The sequence below is a fragment of the Scatophagus argus genome, chromosome 5 (genome assembly GCF_020382885.2).
Source record: "Scatophagus argus isolate fScaArg1 chromosome 5, fScaArg1.pri, whole genome shotgun sequence".
In the NCBI taxonomy this organism is placed as follows: Eukaryota; Metazoa; Chordata; class Actinopteri; family Scatophagidae; genus Scatophagus; species Scatophagus argus.
Genome location: NC_058497.1, coordinates 18,108,497 through 18,120,860, shown reverse-complemented (window position 1 = coordinate 18,120,860; position 12,364 = coordinate 18,108,497). Strand labels below are relative to the sequence as shown.

The 12,364-nt window shown below is 40.4% G+C and overlaps 1 protein-coding gene across 3 annotated transcripts in view; it reads left to right on the top strand.

The window, feature by feature from the left end:
* plch1 (phospholipase C, eta 1) overlaps window positions 1-11,957 on the top strand; it is a 56,224-nt gene extending 44,267 nt beyond the window's left edge. For 2 of the 3 annotated variants that reach the window (XM_046389353.1, XM_046389354.1), the window contains 10 exons: window positions 2,329-2,426; window positions 2,532-2,711; window positions 3,255-3,362; window positions 4,191-4,315; window positions 4,501-4,585; window positions 5,271-5,417; window positions 5,838-5,917; window positions 6,049-6,108; window positions 6,631-7,018; window positions 7,911-11,957. In XM_046389353.1, coding sequence (XP_046245309.1) covers window positions 2,329-2,426; window positions 2,532-2,711; window positions 3,255-3,362; window positions 4,191-4,315; window positions 4,501-4,585; window positions 5,271-5,417; window positions 5,838-5,917; window positions 6,049-6,108; window positions 6,631-7,018; window positions 7,911-10,609 — 3,970 coding nt within the window. In that variant the 3' untranslated portion in view covers window positions 10,610-11,957. The remainder of the gene's footprint in view (window positions 1-2,328; window positions 2,427-2,531; window positions 2,712-3,254; window positions 3,363-4,190; window positions 4,316-4,500; window positions 4,586-5,270; window positions 5,418-5,837; window positions 5,918-6,048; window positions 6,109-6,630; window positions 7,019-7,910) is intronic. The other variant, XM_046389355.1, reaches the window with a different exon arrangement.
* Window positions 11,958-12,364: the final 407 nt, after the last annotated feature.

Here is a 12,364-nt window from a genome sequence, read left to right as displayed (position 1 = left end):
GTGACCCTCGATCTGCTTCACCACAACACTGACAATCCCTGACAAGTGACATGTTTGGTTGTTGCAGACTGCTGGGAGCTCTGAACAATCCAGGGCATCAGCAGCATCATGTATGCCTCTAAAAGCTTCTTCAGCAATCATTTCTGTTTGTGTGAAAGAAAGAATGATGGATTCCCAGGGTTACCACTGACAGCAAAGGAGGGGAAGCCTAAGTGGTTTGTCTCCTTGTATGTCTCAGCTACAGTCACTGAAGAACAGCAGGAATGCAAAGCTATGTTCACCATCTTAATCAGCAATTATGATTTTTTTTTTTTTTTTTAGCACTGTCACATCATACATTTAACAAAATTTACTGAACTGACTCAAAAGTGAAAAAAAAGACGGAAAGACAGACTATCCAGGATGAATGAAATTTTGAGGGTCAAGACTAGAGGCATCACATACGAGTTCGAGTTGGATTTATATTGGATATTAGATTGTACTTGCACTCACTGAAGCAACGCTATGTAAAGTGTGAAAGAACAAATGCCACAATAATCCCCTTAAATATGAAAGGTTGAATTCATAAGTACCCTGACCAGGAGCTCGTGGTGGCAAATGTTAACCAATGATAACAAAATTTAAACACGTTATTGTGTAAGTGACATTACCGAGTCAGTTTGTTGACTTTATGAGTCCTCTCTACTTGCGACACTGTTACACAATGTGCTTAGAATATAATTTCATCCACCCATTGTGGTCACAGTTCAGCAAAAGTTAGAGACTTCAGCATGTGAGCTATAGTTCATGTCGTACTTGGCCAAGGTTGGACTGGTTTTAACTACTTTATGTAGTTTTAGGTAGTTTAAAGGTCCAGTATTCAGCATTTTGTGGCATCTAGATTTGAGGTTGCTACCAGTTGAATACCATTTGCCCCGCCCTCCCTTTTCAAGCATGCATGAGAACCCAGTGGACACTAAGAAGGAATAAGGCCCTCTCAGGACTCAGATTTGTACATTCTGGGCTAAAAACATAGGGTTGCAACATAATGGACTCTGTGGAGGAGGACCCCCTACCTATCTAGATATAAAAGGCTCATTCTAAGGTAAAGCAGTTTTTTTTTTACATTCAGGTGATTATACATGAATGGAGAAACAGTTATGAATAATATATTGTGTTTCTGCCAATGGATGACCTAAAACCTACACTCTGGACTTTTAATCTGTTACACAGTAGTAGATTATAAACAGATTAATATATAAATAATCTTGTCCTAAAAGCTGACTCTTAAGCTGTGATATGAATATTTCTGAGAAAAGTTTTAAATTTCCTTTTCAAATGTTTTTTGAGTAGAAGTATGAAGAAGACAGCAATGGGAGTAGTGACACACTTCAAAATTGTGCAAAAAGTACAATATTTGAAGAAATATACTGTTTATGTCATTTAGAGAGTTTTGCGGAAATTGCATCTAAAATATTCCGCCTTACTGTCCACTGAAAACCTCCACTGCCGCAGTCCTGCATCTTTCCTAAAGTACGTGTATCTGAGAAACATGTTGCACTGGAGTAAGTACAGTACATACCACATGAGCTCTCTTATCAGCGTTGACATACAAGTTCTGTTGCTACAAATCAGGTATTTGCTAAATTTAGTAACATGTATGAAAGAGTACCAAATCAGAATTCAATTTTCAGGATCAATGTGCTTTTCCACATTCTCACCATTATTATTATAAAGTCAGATCTCACTCACTGCTGAGGGGGAAAATCTAATTGCATCCATTTTTGTAGCATGAATAAATCCAAGTTCTCTTCCATGCACATTCTTTGAGCATCTCTGTCTCCCTTTCCTCTTTCTTTGTGAGTGAGCATTGGCCGTAAAGAAGCAAAATTCACATGTTTTCTTCCCTCATTCACTCTATAAGGTCTTTGTCTCTCTTTGCTTTGTTTCTGGTTACATATTCACATATGCATGTCCTTGGGAAGTGGCACAGTGCAGATTCCTGCAAGCATGCGCCTGAGTGGCTATGTGACTGACTGTCTTTGTGCAAGACTCCATGTGCATGTGTGTGTGTGTAGTTATCTGTGTGTGTCAATATGTGTGAGTCTTACTGCACTGCATGCGCTCTGGTCCCTATTAAGCTTTTTGCCTTTGATGCTCTTTCCTGTGGTTTGCAAGCTGCCTCACTGATGCACAGTCCTCTCTTGCCCGCTTTTGCCAGTATAAAGCCTATGAGTGTGTGTGTGTGTCTCAGTTATTTGTCTCGTATACATTATCTATGCATATGTCTCACTCACTCTCCTCTGTTCTCTTTTGCAATTGCCTTCTGTCATATGGCGATTGTTTTAGGGGTGGAAGGAAGAGGAAGACGATGAAACTGAGTAGAGATCTGTCAAACCTGGTTGTGTTCACCAACTCTGTTGCCTCACAGGAGTGTCTGAATGAAGGTGAATAACCGACACTGTGACACCTTCACCTACATAAACAAACAGGCACATTGCAGTCTTTACCTTGGTGACATTTTCTATTGCCTGAACCCTGTTTCTCTTCAGGTACTCTGGCTGATGTTCTGTCATTCAGCGAGACCAGAGCCCAGTCACTGGTAAATCACAGAGCTGAACAGTTCCTGGCTTTTAACCAGAGGCAGCTGTCACGGATTTATCCCTCAGCCTATCGCATCGACTCTTCTAATTTCAACCCCCAGTTTTACTGGAACGTGGGCTGTCAGCTGGGTAAGACGGCAGTCTGTTGCTCCAAGCTTTCGACCTGTATGGAGGTTATCTGTGGCCTGCACACCACACACTTAGTTTGCACACATGACATCAAGTAGTTCGCTAGAGATCATGTTCAGGGGTTAATGGGTATGAGTGTGAACACTAACTCAGTTGTGCAAAATATGTGCGTGCCCTGTACGTATTAGTATGTTGTGTGTAATGTGTCTTTGAGTTTATTTGTGGGGCTACAGTTGGATCAGGAATTTGTGAAGATTAGGGAGAAATACATAAATAAATCAAGATAAAATAAGATGATGAAAAAAAATTGGAACTAAATATTTTAATCTGTGCACAAATAAGAGCTATCAGGAAATCCAAGATCCAAGGAATCCCTTCCAGTCCCTGCCAATATATTTTTTAAATGTTTATTTTCTTCATCTGTTCATCACAATTTAGCATTTACCATCCTCAGCAATTTTCAAAGTTTACTTGTACTACATTTATATCTGGATAATAATCCTTAAAAATGAATGTTTGATGTGGATATTTTCCCTCTTTCAGTTGCTCTGAATTACCAGACAGAAGGCAGGATGATGCAGCTCAACAGAGCCAAGTTCATGGTGAATGGAGGTACTGGCTATGTCCTCAAGCCCCCTCCCATGTGTAAAGGTACAGCAACAAACAAACTGCACGCACACCAACAGGCATAAAAACACATGCATATAAATCAGTGTTTGTTCATAGAAATAAAAACTGATTTGCAAATCAGTGTTTATTTGTTGTGACTGGTTGTGTGAAATAGCAGGTTATTCCTACATATATACCTTTACCGTCTCTGAGCTTAACTTAGAGGCTTAGAACCACATTGGATGCAGTGTTCGTTACAGAGAATCATGCATGGGGTATGGCAAATTTAAATGTAAATGTGATATCAAGGAAGCAAAAATTTTGGCATTTTGATCTTCACCATGAAATCAAAAGCACAATGTCACATGACATTGTTATGCAGTTAAAGATAATTGTGTAGAAACCTACATATTAGTATATATTTAAAAATAAGTAATAGCTAACTCAGGTTATATGAATTTTCCTGTAATTAAATGTGACATATTTTTAGATTGTGCATTTTGAGATTTGTTTATGTGAACATACAAGGTTATAAATGTGGTCTCATCACCACTCATCTGATGTACTGTTGTATAAAGACTGTACCACATGACAAAACAGAGACACGTATGTTTTCCACTGGCTTGTGATTCTGCTGTAATGTTTATTGAGAGCAAATAAAATGTGTGTTAACTTCTAGCAGATGTGAATGCAACTGCAGCCATACATTTAAACATATGTAATCAGTTCGAGGAATGGGTGTGTACCATGCACATTTTGCACGTAAATGTGCGAGCCAGTGCAAACAGAACAATCAAAGCGGTCTGAATTTTAGGATTTGGTGATAACATAAATCAAAGTCCTTGGTGTGATGTTTTTTATTCCCTCAAGGCTCCTTCAACCCGTTCAGTGATGACCCTCTTCCAGCTTACCCTAAGAAACAACTCATTCTCAAGATCATTAGTGGACAGCAGTTGCCCAAACCACCAGACTCCATGCTGGGGGACCGTGGAGAGGTACTAACCCATCAAATCATATGGACTGTGTGCCCACATTCTGTCTATCTCTCTCTCTCACACACACATACAATATTATTAATTATATATTTAACTCAGAGATGTTCAGTGTGCTTTTAGCAGAAAGTTATTCAGCATCACAAAACAAAATATAATTAACTTTATTGCCTTCTTTCTTTTATCAGATTATTGATCCATTCGTTGAAGTGGAGATCATCGGTCTGCCAGTTGATTGCTGCAAGGAACAGACACGAGTTGTTGATGACAATGGTTAGACATGCAAAGATCAATTTGAACAACATCATAATACTGTATACTCACTGAACCATTGAAGAATGTTGTAACAGGTCATCTAGCACAACATAAGATTGTATATAGAAGCAATGTAAAAAAGATTGTTTATAGTGATGAAACTACAGCAAATTAAATCTGCTGAGCTTCATGGAGCTGTGTAGTTGAATTTTAGCTCACTGTTAAGTTGTTTAGCTAATTAATAATCAATACATTGATGTAAATAAATTATTGACATCTTAAATTATTGGCATATTCCAAAATCAATAGAGCAGAGATGAAATGACACCATACCCACAGATGTTGCACTTTGGGCTGTGGTGTGCTGCCAGGATCAAAAGTCAGATCAGTTAATTAGAAGGATAAGGGAAGCATAATGAAGGGGGTCTGCTGTTGTCGCCCCTGACAAATCTCCACAGATTAGAGCACCCGGCAGGGGGAGGGGAAGAGCCTCCTCAGGGAAAGGTTATGGAGCCCTGGAAGCTCAATAGAATTATAAGATTATTGTGCAGGGCACTGATCCATGAAATGCTTCATTTGACACATCACTACAACTGATTGCATCTTTTATAGTTTCTTGGGTGTCTTGAATATGCATCCTTCAATGAGAAACTAGTGAAACAGATCCAAATTATGCTGACATTATGCTGTGTTTTTTCCACAGGTTTTAATCCAGTATGGGAGGAGACTCTGTCCTTCACACTCCACATGGCTGAGGTGGTTTTGGTGCGTTTCCTTGTCTGGGACCATGACCCAATTGGACGGGACTTCATTGGTCAACGAACTGTTGCCTTCAGCAGCCTGATGCCTGGTCTGTGTAGAATTCCTCAGTATTTCCAGCTTCATCTGAGAAAAGCAACTTTTTTTGTGAATGACATGAACTTAAAAGGGGACACAGTTTGTCACTGCGAGTTAGAGTCATTACAGTTGTGGTATTTAACACAAATAGACAGACAGACTCACTCACACTTAGATTCATAATTTCCCTCATGGGTTTGGCAGTGTTGTGACTACGGGGCACATTATTTTGTGTCTAGTGAACCATGATTTGTTTGATTTGTAAAGTAAAGGACCTGTGGCTTGGCAGGTTATTTTTGAGTCAGAGTTGTCCCTGAACCCCTGATGCCCTCTCCTCAGGGTATTACTACACAGCCACTAGTCTGATGACAGCTGTTCTTTGAATCATTTACTCTATCACTCACATGCTTTATCCCTTCTTCTCCAACAACAGGTTACAGACATGTTTACTTGGAGGGCATGACTGAGGCTTCCATCTTTGTTCATGTGTCAGTGCATGATGTCTATGGGAAGGTAAGGGCTGTACAGTCCTGGATTTGGCTGTAGCATTCCCACTGTGATACTTTTCTTTTTACTGAGGTATTTTGGAGGTAAACAGAAAAAATATTGTTTCTCTATGCTCCTTCAATCTTTTGTTTTTCTAGTGGAGCCCTCTAGTCCTGAACCCCAGCTTTACCATAATGCACTTTCTAGGATCTAACAAGGTATCCTGATACCCAAGGCTCATTGTGGTGCTGCATGAAACAGTAATGCATGATGAAAATGTGCAGTTTGTGTCCAGCTGTATCTACGATGACTTGTTTGTGTGACATTAAATCACAGAGTCATACATTTTTCTTGTAAGGTTATTTTTATTCAACTGTTGTCCCATTTGCAACAAAGATGGAATAAAATGCAATGAAAGCATGCATGCATGCGTTATCCACAATGCTCTCTTGCATATTGTTTGCTGTGGTGACTTAAGGAGTAAGGGTGCCATCTATAGGCAATGCGTATAAAGGCATGTAATTGTTACATTTGCTGTGACCGAGTACATAGCAGATCTTTTCATTGTTGTCATAAAAAAATTAACACTTTAACATGTGCAAAACAGTTTTCAATCTGTGTCAGAAGTCACTATGCGGTGAAGCATGATTCCACTAACCTATATCTCGATATCTCTTTGATATTGTTGATATCTTTTTTCCCTTCTTATTTCCTTCTTGTCCTGTTCCTCCTTTCCTCAGGGTCATCAGCTGCGAGGTATCCGTGGTTTATTTAACCGTTCTTCCAAGTCATCTGTGGATACAAACTCCGGTGGCCTTCGAAAACGCTCCATCAGTGACCACCTCCTGCGACGCACAGCCAGTGCCCCAGCAAAGGGACGGAAGAAGACTAAGATGGCGCTATCAGAGTCAGTGGCTTCAATAGCAGACCAAAAGAATGGCACAGATACAGGAGTAGGAGGCGAGGGCATGTCAGGGAAGGAAGGAAGGGTGGAGAAGCGTCTCCAGCCCCGAGCCCCCCTTACCCACAGACCTATCTCCATGCCTTTAGACAGGCTTCTACAAGGGCAGCTATCCCTCTGCTCTCCAGACAAGGAACAGCATGACATGGGTGCAGACACGGTCATTGGTGGGTATTTTTGATGTTATTCAAATCAAAGAATTGAATTTATTTTGAAATTACACAAAATGTACACAAATTAAATTCACTTTAGTTTAATTAAACTAAGAAAACTGTAAATTTATGAGTCACGTTTTGATGCTATCAGATCAAGTTACAGCAATCTGTGGCATTAATACCAGAGTCTCTATTTCAGGACAGTTATGTTGTGGTTTTCAAATAATTTCTTTTTTTTTTGAATAATATGCTTGGAGGTGGTCTTTCTTAAAGAGCCATTTTGCACTGACTTGCTTTGCACACTAATTATTGTAAGACCTCCCTTTTTTGTAATTGTTCTCCTTTGCTTTACCTATCCTGCTACAGCTATCTATAACTCGTGTACTGTAACCATGTGAACTGACACATTACAGCCTACTCTCCATGATACCTTAATATGCCTTTTCTGTCCCATCTTCATTTGTTGTGCTTCTTTGTAGTAGAGAACTGACTAGGATATTCATGCAGGTAATTTAAAATACCTATTGTCTGAAGGTTGCATTGTACCAAAACATACCAGTATTGCGTCCACCCAGTGTATTTTGTTCCAAAGTGGTCTGAGAAATATATATTGCTGTGTCATTTGATCCCATTTGACCAAACCAATCCCATTTGACCATCTCTTTCCTAAACTAATGTACTCAAACATGGATTCTTCCTTTTTTAACCTTCACAGCCTCATTTGCCAACTTCCCCTTCACAGTTGCACTTGGTGATCCATTTGTCTGTGTATTGCTATTGCCTTGTTTTGGCTGGATTGTTAATTGTTGTCATCTAATTGTTGATTCACTTGATGTTCTAAACCAAATACTAATAGATGATACTATCTTTATTAATATCTATTTTTAATTATCTGTGTCCACAGGAGCATGCCCCTTCAACAGGCCCAGGTCTTCCTCTTTGGACCCTTTCATTGAATCTTCATTCTCCATTGAACTGAACAGCTCTTCTCCTTCCAAGGCATACATCAAAAGAAATAAAGAATTTGAACACTCAGAGGAGGCTTCTTATCTTGTTATTGGTGGGGGAGAAGTAAGAAAGGAAGACGATTATGCCAATTATCAGCCAGAAGACAATGAAGTCAACAAATCAAACATCAACTCCACAGGAATGGAGAAGAACTGTTTGGTCTCACCATCCACGAACTGCCAGATGAGATCAGATAAACCAGAGACGTCATCAAACAGCACGACATTCACAGTCCCACCATCTGTCTCCTCCTCCTCCTCTTCCTCTGCCCCATCGTCTGTGGCCCCTCTTTCTCCTGTCAGAATGAGCTGTGACCTGGGGAGTCCCAGCTCTTTGCACGACAGCGCTATCTCCAGACTTATTGATGCCGTGTCCTTAGGCAACGAGCAAGACACATGTGGCTCGGTTTCTGCTCTAATTGGTCAATTTGAATGTACTGTTGACCACGGCGATCTCACAACCTTATCTCATGATCGTACCCCTTTTCATCACTCAGACTTTAAGCCTACCACTCCTAAAGTGCTTGAAGATTTAAGCTCTCCTCTCAAGACCAATGTTTCATCCACTGATACAAAACACCTAATAAGTCCCCAAAAAGTAGCTCATAAAATAAATTACGAGAAGAGAGATGCAACTCCTCCTACTGTCTTCTCCAGCCCAGAAACTGCTGAGCTTGAGGAGGTCTACACCATTCTTGATGAGGAGGTGCTGTTGCCTGTATCAGTGTACAGCCTGAAGAAACAGACAGTCCATGTTCAGGCAGAAACAATGGAGAGCACACCCTCTAAAACCTTGGGATTCTCTCCAGCAAAGGCAGTTCAGGGTTCAGGGCTCAATCTGGGCTGGGATAACATGCACAAGAACAGAGGCAAGAGTGAAGAACCTGAGGAAACTGAAGAAAGAGTATATGAGGAAGTGTATGATCCCCCAGCACTAGTAAAAGAGAGAGAATGGGGTAATTCTAAAAGGTACACTTGCCCTTCTGTAAACAGTGACTGTTTTCAGTTTCCCCATAACTCACCGAGCAATACTTTTGCTGAAGTGGAGATAAATGTCGATGAAGATCCACTGGAGATGATGTTGACCTCGCCAAGACATGGCAACCAATGGGAGGAGCTCCTAAGTCCAAGCAAACGGCATGCTATTTACCAAAACCATGAGTCCATTCCCATCTGCTCTCAAGATAAACAGCCTTCCTCGTACCATGATCCTCAGCAACAGTACCTGTCACATGCACCTCATGTAACATTCTCACAGTCTTCCTCCCCAATAAATCGTCAGCTGTCCAATCACCACCAACAGCAGAACAACTCCCAGTCTTCTCCATTTCACAGACTCGCCAACCATAGTCCATTCCGTCAGAACAGCTACCCCATTTCTCACAGCAGTTGTGAGCCTTTTAACAATGATAGAGGTTTCAGTGGTTCCTACACACAACAGAGAAGCTATAGTGGCTACCAGAACCCAAATAGATCACATCAAGATAGGTTAGGATATAAACAGATAGAGACAGAGCAAATAAGGTGCATCCATAATGGTTTCTCCTCTTCTGAAAATCTCCCTGGCCAATCTGCTATGTCTGTAAATATCTGCAGAGACAGAGGACTATATTCCCCCTCTTCAGACTGTGATGCAGTATACAGCCACCTGGAATATGACAACATTACTCCCCAATCAGACCCTTTAGCTTCTCAAAACACCCAGCCACACTGCCAAAGTCAAACACAATCATACACTCCAAAGAATTCCCACAATCAAAAGGTTTCCATCAATAATACAAAGCTCCAGTCACAGCCTGAATCCAGAGTTTCACTGAACTCAGATTTAGGCCCTTTGTCAACAAAAATCCTGTCTGATATCTCAGGCTCTACAGCTCACAGCCCATGTAAGTCTAAGTCCCTGGGAGACCTGACCTCTGAAGACATATCTTGCAACTTCCAGAGCAAATACCGCATTATCAGTCGCAGTTTTATCACTCCCCATATGAGGAAGCAAAAGAGGATCGGCACCATGGGGGAGGTAACTTTACAATCACAGTCTTGTGATCCACTTACAGAACAGCTTCGTAAACTGGTCAGTCTGGAGGGTGATGACAATGACAGAGATAGAACCCAACACCCTCAGTTGCATCAGGAAGCAAAATCCACACTGTCGCAGCCACAAGCAACAAATATAGCTCCTGTTGTTTCCAGGGATGTAGAAGAATCCCCTCCACTCCTTACTCGTCGCCTGTCCTCTCGGAGCCAAAGTCGAGTACGTCACATCAACAGTCGGGCCCGAGAAAGACAGCAAGAGGCTTTAAAGCCTCGAGCAGGTGTGGTGATCAATGGTACTACCAGCATTGGTGGGGTAGTACTGAGGAATAAACCAGCCTCACAGAATCCTTCAGCTAACAGACACTCTACTGGTTCTTACATAGCGGGCTATCTTGGTCAGCTGGAGGACAGGGGACTTCCTGAAGGAGCTTGTACATCATTACGTTATGGAAATGGGGATCATTATGGAGATCGGTACTATACAGATGAATCTCTTGCACCTGCTGACTCCAACCACTCTGCATCAGAGCCTGAGGTTTACTTTCTGCTCAGACTGTAGCTCTGACCATAACCTAAAAAGAGACTAACGAACAAATGGTGATTCATGTTGATGTTCAGTCACACAAAAAGCCAGAAGATCAAGAAAAGTGCTTGCCATTGTTTGTTCCTTTGTTCACAGACCAGTACATTTCCTTTATAACAGTTAAATGCATTGCATCCTGGGCTATTTCTAGAGAGACATATAGTCTGTACAATGTAAGTGAAACATATAATCCATGGTTGGATCTGACAGCATGAATTTCCTGTATGAAATGTCCACTATTCTATGGTGAATGGTCTCTCTAGTCTGGCAGTATATTGTCTATATTCTGCTTAATGTGTAAATGTTTGTGGGAACTTTGATTCCCTTCAAATGGCATCCCAGAGTGATTGTACAGATACTTGATATCTTTGTCCCTGTGATGTACTGTCCAAACTTTGTACATTGACTATGAAGAAAAAAAAGAATTGGGTTTTAAGCAAAGAGGGAATGTCTTTCTTTGTATCATTTGAATGTGCTGACTCTTAATAGATTGGATTCATGTTTTCAAAGATCAAATGTAAGTCTTCCTAATCTTTTCAGTGGTGTTTCCTTTTTTGTGTTGTGTGTAAATATTCCTGTCATTGCTTTTAATCTGAGATGGGTTTTATTTGAGAACCGGTTCTAAAAGTACATTTATGTTTGTGCATGTTACATGTGAACATGTGTCAGGCATGACTATGCACCAGTTTATACAATGGATGTTGCATTGCCCAACAACAAGTGCACCAAACAAATAATTGCATTGGACACAACAGAGGACATAAGCTTGTTTTTTTATTAGGAGCAATACAGTACATAGACTTCCATGGTTGGGCTTGTTTCTCGCTATGATTTATAGAATTTGAAACACAATTACAAATTTTAAAGCTTTGGAGTTTAAAGGTTTTTTATTTTTATAATTGCTTTGATACAGACTGCAAAAATAATCTGCCGATGGTTATGGTTCTTTTATTCTGTATAACTTAATGGGTTGAAAAACAGAGTGTCAACTACTCAGAGCCAAGCTTAGAAAGGGAGGGTGGCAGAGGAGCATTTTCTTTTTTTTTATTATTATTATTGTTTCAGTGTTACACCAGGGCTGTGAGCATTTTCCTATCAATGCAATAAAAATATTGAAACATTTGATTTCAACAAATTCCAAGTGTATTTTCTGTTGCATTCAAAATGATGTGGTAGCAGAGAATCAAGACTGCAGCTCAAGCTAAAAACTAATTTATTGTTAGTCATAAATAGGCTCATCTTTCCCCATATGCCACCTTGACATAATGGGATGTAATTGCTCATGAAATTGCTGCGTAATAGAGCTGCCAGATGGCACACCTGTTGCTCCGGGCATACAATTCCCCATACTGGTTCCAATCTAGTCTGTTTAGTTTTATGGATCAATCAAAGTGCAACATTCCTTGGAAACCTGAGAGAAAAGATGACATACAGTTGAATGATTGCTTATATGATTTTAGCTTTTTAGCTCATCAAGATAAAAGTAAAGCAGCCTCCTAAAACCTTACTTGGTCATGATGCTCTACAGTATCTTAGTTATCTTGAGTCATTTGAATGACATCATACAGGATGGTATTTATAGGCACAATACTGTAAACACATTCACTGGCCACACCTCACTTCATACACACTAATCACTTGCCAGTATTCAACTGTTTTTCCACCATCACTCTAGAGAGGAACATTTTTTGCTTGTGTGCTGCTTGTGTCATCAGTTTTTCTTCCCTGCAA